Source organism: Diplotaxodon limnothrissa, linkage group LG10 (assembly GCF_057381915.1).
Source record: "Diplotaxodon limnothrissa isolate DT_005_m linkage group LG10, D_limnothrissa_male_GT1.1, whole genome shotgun sequence".
NCBI lineage: Eukaryota > Metazoa > Chordata > Actinopteri > Cichliformes > Cichlidae > Diplotaxodon > Diplotaxodon limnothrissa.
This window is the reverse complement of record NC_140605.1, coordinates 33937824-33944434: the sequence shown is the minus strand read 5'-3', so window position 1 is coordinate 33944434 and position 6611 is coordinate 33937824. Positions and strand designations below refer to the sequence as shown.

Genomic DNA, 6611 nt, shown 5'->3' with positions numbered 1-6611 from the left:
CAGAGCGGCTACGTGGGACTGCTCCCCACTCTGTGGAGGTAAATCTCATCGTCCTCAGTCCAGCACACGATGTCCTCAGTCTCATCATCTCCTTTTGTCAGATGAAGCTTTTCTGTTTTTTGGAGTTTGCCTGTCTGCAGTTAATTGCTTTGTGTAGATAAATGCGACTGCCAATAATTTTTCACTACCAGTCTTTTTCTCCCACAGTGCTGTCTGTAAATAGCTCTTTTTGTACAACCCACAGACCAAAACGAAAGGAAATCGTTGGTTTGTTATCACAGCAGACAAAGACAAGCAGGCACAAACAGACATTTGGTGTGTTCAATGGAATAGTGACTATTGTCTAAGTAAAACGAGTAAATCTGTAATTGTAGCTGTTGCTCAGAAAGCTGGAAATTAAATTCAGAGCACAGAAAATGAGATCTTTATTAGCGAACAGGAAGGAAGCTCTTCAGAGTACAAAACAGTCGGAGAGATAAATGATAACATGGAAAAATGTCAGTAACAGGGTGTCTCTGACACCGAATAGATGGAAGGGAACGCTTCAACATGATGAAGTTAGGAGACACAAATCTTCACAGGTGTTTCTCTGCCTGCTCGTAATGAGATGAATTAAACCAGCAGTTTAGCTCTGCGTTTGCGTGGAGTCAAATATACCAAAGATATCTGCAGGATGAGCAACAAGAAGTGCGGGGAGGAAGTCATAGCATATCGTAAATATGATAAATCCAGAATTTTTAGCCTTTTATTTACATAAGATCAAATAAAGAAGAAGCAGCTGTCTCCATGCAGAGTCTCAGGCATCTATTACTCCCTTGATCTGTAGCCCCTCCTGATATTTGGCAGTATCGTCCATAATGAGGGTGATGATATTTCCCCCCTGCCCTGACATCCTCCCTCCCCCTTTGCCAGACCATGTGTGTTGTCTTGATATCTCTCTTGTTAGTGTCTGGATACAGACGCCTCACAGGCAGGAATCGAACATGCAACTGCCAGTCCAAAGGCGTGTAGTGTTACCACTACGCTATCCAGCAGCTTACAGAGGACAAACATTCGACTTATTTTACCCACAGGTGGACCTAATATGGACCAGCAGTCAGGTTTGTTGAGACATTTGGGCCACGGTAACTACTGTACATGTGAAACAATAACATCTTCTGGGTTAAAACTCATCACGGTCAGCCATGTCTTCATGAAATCCCAGCGTCGGAGTGAAAACGCAGACATGTTCAACTGCAGAAAGTTCTCCAAGTGTACAACGTGAGGAAAAACCAAGATGTGCAAACCAAAAAGGATCCCTTCACATAAAACACGAGAACTGAATACAGCTGAATAAAAGTAGTGAAACATAGAGCTGCTGAAGTGTTTCCACATCTCAGAGGTTCCAACAAACTTTCACATTTTTGCAATAGAGAATTTAAACACGTGTTTAGTTACAGTACTGCTCAAACATCTTGAGCCTCACTTCTTCAGCCTCCACATTGGCACCAGGTGTGGGAAGCTTTTAGATCTGACAGCTGCTTCCAGCTTTGAAGCTGCGATGTAACAGTGGGCGTGGCCAGCAAGATGACGCCGGCAGATGCTCCAATGAGAGGACAGCAATGTGGGACCGAAGCCAGCCCGTTCTCCATCGTTGCTGTGGCGATGTGATGGTGCGTTGGAGGGATGTGCCGATGTTCCCATTTTACTACATGTAAGCAAGCTCGAGCAGGTTTCCAGGCAACACTCAAACAGTCGACGGTGGAAGGCTGCGTCAGGCTCGGCGGAGGAGAAAATGCTGCTTTTTTTCTGTAGCTGCTTTTGTGTTTGGCTGGAAAATTTCCAGCGAGTGCCAACAGAAGGAGTCACACCGGGGCGTCCGGCGCTTCTGCCAAGGAAACGTCATCGTTATGCCGTCACTGTCTTGACCTTGTCGGGTTAATAGATGGCTGCAGGCGCCAAGGCTTCACACCTCAGACTTTCTACTTTTATTTGCTTCTGCATGCATGAATAGAAATGTGTATGTCAGGCACACTCAGCAACACAAGTTCTACAGTAAACACTGTCACCCTTAAAGGAGTGTTGGTACACTTTGCTTGGGCAAAGAGATTATAAGAAAATACAGACGTAACACGGCAGCTTGAAAAATCCCATTTAGATGCCAGTCACTTTCAAGGATGTTTGATATTAGAGTTGAATGAAACCATTCAAGGAGGCTAATTCTATAATTTACACCTGACATCTGCACATAGATCAAGAGCTTCATTCAGCTTTATTGTGTAGATTTGAAATATTGCAGGTATGTAGAGTGCAGTGGGTATTTTTGCTGCATGCTTACACATACGCTGATGATGGTTAGAATAAGTCTCTGGGTCAGGAAGTCCAAGCAAGATGTCCTGAACTGGGCCTTAATAAGAAGAAGATAGCCAAGGCTATGGAGGGGTTGTTTTTCTTTTCTTTCTGATTCCAGGAGAAGCAGATACGAGGTGAGGTCGGACTGAGCGGGGAGGATTCGCTCTAAACTGCCACGTTCGTGTTGGGAGAAGATAGCCATAATAATCTTTGTTATGGTCGAAGTATAAAACCTGTACAGCCTGATTCAGTCTCATCCTCTCTGTGAAGCAGCAGGTTCACACAAAGGTCCAGCTCTGTAAACTTGTCATTTTAACTGCCAAAGCAGTAATGTGCTCAAGCGAATCTTGAGCACATTACACTTAAAACATACAAAACACAGTGTCCCAGTTCCCAGGCTGCATCCTCTGAGGGACCCGGCTTCACGGTCTACGTGGGCCGGGTCCTTCGAAGACTGAGGACCGAATTGCGAGGCTGTGAAATGGGATGATCTAGCCTTCAGATTTGCTAGCTAATTAAAAGCTAATTAAATATATTTGCTATGATAGAAAATCGCAGTGTGATTTTCTATTGGACTATTCGCTCTTTTATCTTTTACAGTGAATCAGTACATTTTAATCAAAATGTTTTGACATGTGAAATCTTTTTTTAAAGAACAGCAACATTCATAATAGTGACAAGAATAAAACAATTTCTGATATTTTCCTTCACCAGAGCAGAGCCCTGTACTGCAGGATTAACCTGAGTGTCTCAGTCATGGACAGGTTATTTAATAATGAGGACACTAAACCTGATTCTCGCCTGAGCAGGGAGTCTCTGAAAGTGCTGCTGAATCTGATTAACCAGAATCAGAGACATGGTTGGGGTGCCACAACTGGGGTCCTTGTTTTTCTTTTCTGGCTGGCAAGTGGAGCGTCCTACAGAGGTGTTTCCAGAGTGTTTGCAACACCTCGTGCCACTGTTCACCGCATCTTCCACAGGGTCACAGAGGAGGTGGCTGTTCGCCATCAGGTCATCCACCTCCCTCAGACCCCAGAAGATCTTGGAGTCATGTCCCATTCCAAGGTGTGGGAGTCCAGCGGAGTGCTTTTAGAATGATGAAGACAAGGTTCTGGGCCATCTTCCCTCAAGCGCTGGAGGTGCACCACACCTTCTAAGTCATTAAAATGTAGTGCCATTGTTTTTTTGATTAATTAAAATGACATAATGGGAACTTTAGCGTACGTACATCTATAAACACCTTAAACATCTGTTTCAGGTCATAACAGCATGTGCTCTTTTGTAGAACATCTCGGTGCTGGCGATGTCGTGGCCCCGGTGTACGAGCCCGAAGATGCTGTGCCAGATGAGGGGGAGAAAGGTTTGGAGGCAGTCAGTGGTGCTCTCTGGCAGGACCAGCGATCTGCCCTGAAGGTACCACCCCTGGACCACGATGATTGTGAACAGGTAAGTAATCTGCTTGTACAACACTACTTGTTACAGCTTTATTAACATGACTGTTCGCACCACTGTTTTGCATTTTTCTGAATAAATCTTAGAGACATGGCAGCCATCGATTACATCAGCCTGTAAACCCAGATGATGCGGTGGACAGTGGAAACAAGCATCCCTAAACACCTTCTGGACACCACCCTGTATGATGCTCCACTTACTGACTGGGTCTCACTTGTGGCACCTCCATCTCTCTGGTCCTGGTCCAGCACATTCAGCAGCACTGCCAGACTTCCTGCTCAGCCAAAGGTTAAAAGTACCTGTGCATATTGGGACACTCAGGTTAATCCTGGGCTTTAATAATAATTACAAAATGTGTTGAGTTTTTTCATGTTATTTACTCTGTTTATACATGTTAATAATCAAGTTAAAATGTTGTACATAGTTTGAAAAAAATAACTCAAAGTTGAAGCATTCACAGCGATTTTTATTTACAGAACTTTACACATTTTTTTTCAACAAGTTTTTCCAATAACCCAAACAGCCTGTCCATTCTCTGTCGTGCTTCCTCTGCTCTTCTTTCCTCAAGTTCCCTCTGCAATCTCATATCCTCTCTGATCAAATCCAACAACTCGCTCTCCCAGTTCCTCTTTCTCTTTTCCCTTCTTGGCTCCAGCTGGCCATCATCCTCCTGCTCTTCCTGATCCCACGCTTGGTGTCCTACGGCTGAACTGGGACCTGGAGTGCTGTCCTGGATGGAGGTAATTAGGACTTGAGGCCTGGTGGAAGGCCTCTGTCCTAACACTTCATCCATAAGGGCAAACCAGGGCCATGTAGCAGCAGTGGGCTTCTCAATCCCTCCCTCGCCTGACCCTGGATACTTGCAATCCTAAAGGCAGAGGAAATCAAAAGTGGTGTTGAGAAAAACAGCATCAGTACACGTTTACATGAACACGTTTAATAACTTATAGTTAAAAATCCATATTTGAATACGACTGTACATACTTTGTATTTTTTTTTTAAATTGTCCCATTTTTTTTTGGCCTGCAACGGGGTGATTTTTCCCAGCAGGCCCATCTTCTCAAGAACTGCCCTAACAGACAGAAAGCACAGGAACATGTCAATCACGTTAATCCCTGAACAGCAACAACAAAATGTACGAACTAAAAAGCACTCGCATGCCTAACAGATTAAAAACTGCATACTGTTACTGTACCTCCAACCCAGAGCGGCTGAGTGTTTAGCACCGGTGAAAAGGTGCTCGTTGTCTCCGCGGAGTTTAATAAACTCAGCCGTCTGCTCTTTGCTCCCTGAAATATAAAAGGAGTAAATTCTCGAGCATCTCACGTTACTGTTTAACGTTTATTCAGCTGTGTGAAACTATAACTGTAATCCAAACCGACTTACTCAGGAACAAATAAAACACTGATAAAGCCAAACAATAACATTTTTAAGTTATCTAAGTCAGCGGTCCCCAACCTTTTTTGCGCCACGGACCGGCCTTTAAGGTGTCGCGGATAAATACAACAAAATAAAACTAGTACCGGTACCGAAAAAAAGAAAATTTATTCATAACACACGTGAAAAGACCGATAAAAACCCTGAAAACCATACATTTCACACCTGAGCCTCAACTCTCGCGGCCCGGTACCAAACGAGTCACGGACCGGTACCGGTCCGAGGCCCGGGGGTTGGGGACCGCTGATCTAAGTGACTTGTACATCATGTTTAACCTGAGTTTGAAAACGATGCGTTTTAATAGTTTCAACATTACGCTTTCTGGGTCACAAAATAAACTTTTAAGATAAGTTACGGTGAGAATGTAGCCGTGTACACTTCAAATATCTACTCGATTTATTAAGACAGCACAAATCTGCAAACGTGCTCCGACGTTTTCGGAGACGTCTGTTACGACCCAGCTCGATAGCTAGCCGCCTCAGTAGAGCCGGAGAGGAAAGCGAGCTCCCGGCACATCGTTTTCAAACGCCTCGCGGTCTTTCGCTCCTCGGGTTAATAAACACGTTATATTAAACTCCACCGAGACAGCTGGTGACGCAGATGTAAAGACCAGACAGTCCAATTTCACAGCATCGCACTTGCGGCCTTCTCGGTCTTCGGAGGACCCGGCCCACATGGACCGCGAAAGCCGGGTCCTCCGAAGGATGCAGATCCTGACTTTGGACACAGCTCAAATCTAAGTTTATTTTGTGACCCAGAAAGAGTAATATTCAAACTAACCTTTATGTTAAAAAAGAGCGGGACTGTCATCTACAGTCACGTATGTTCAGCGACTGTAAAAAACAACAACTTCACCTTAACATTTAAAATTAAACTCACATTAACTTTAACATCTTAACATTTGTATCGCTACTTCAAGAATACCTTACATTTAAAAATGTAGCTTTCCTCCGATGCCATCTCTACCGACCCTGTATCTGCCGCCATTGTTGGAAGCTGCTACTGGCTGGGCCGCGCTATGAATTCTGGGATAGGATCCGGGGAAATGGAGCAGCCTTCGTCGCCTGGCTGTGACGTTTTAGACCTTCAAATGCGGTCTCCGAAGGATGCGGTCTAGGAATTGGGACCGGTGGATGACGTGATCAGCGGCAGGTGAACGTGGATAAAAGCGCATTCATAAGCTGCGTTCCCATTCAGGGCCGCATTTGAAGGGCGATTACGTCACAGCGACGCGAGGAAGGCTGCTCCAAATGCTTCCAGAGAGAATCTCTGTTCCACAGGTGATTTCTTATTGCAATTCCTTTGTCGGTGACATTACTTGGAAAAGAGTATGAACCACTCCTAACAAGTATCTTGTGAGGAATAAAGCAAAAGAAGTTTCATTCAAAATA

General features: G+C 44.5%; 1 protein-coding gene across 1 annotated transcript; it reads right to left on the bottom strand.

Annotated features, from left to right (window-relative positions):
* Window positions 1–4249: 4249 nt before the first annotated feature.
* On the bottom strand, window positions 4250–6207 carry LOC146624767 (uncharacterized). Its single transcript, XM_085364126.1, has 4 exons — window positions 6150–6207; window positions 4979–5072; window positions 4768–4855; window positions 4250–4651 (listed from the first exon to the last, which is right to left on the bottom strand). Exons 1-4 carry the CDS (start codon window positions 6205–6207, stop codon window positions 4250–4252), a joined length of 642 nt encoding a protein of 213 aa, XP_085220252.1.
* Between the last annotated feature and the right edge of the window lie 404 nt (window positions 6208–6611).

Bases quoted from the DNA above. Each gene is read 5' to 3' on its own strand.
- LOC146624767 (XM_085364126.1), bottom strand. From the start codon at position 6,207: ATGGCGGCAGATACAGGGTCGGTAGAGATGGCATCGGAGGAAAGCTAC. The intron at 5,073-6,149 runs GTAAGGTATTCT...TTTATATTTCAG, and splicing joins GGAAAGCTACATTTTTAAAT to GGAGCAAAGAGCAGACGGCT. The intron at 4,856-4,978 runs GTACAGTAACAG...TCTGTCTGTTAG, and splicing joins TCAGCCGCTCTGGGTTGGAG to GGCAGTTCTTGAGAAGATGG.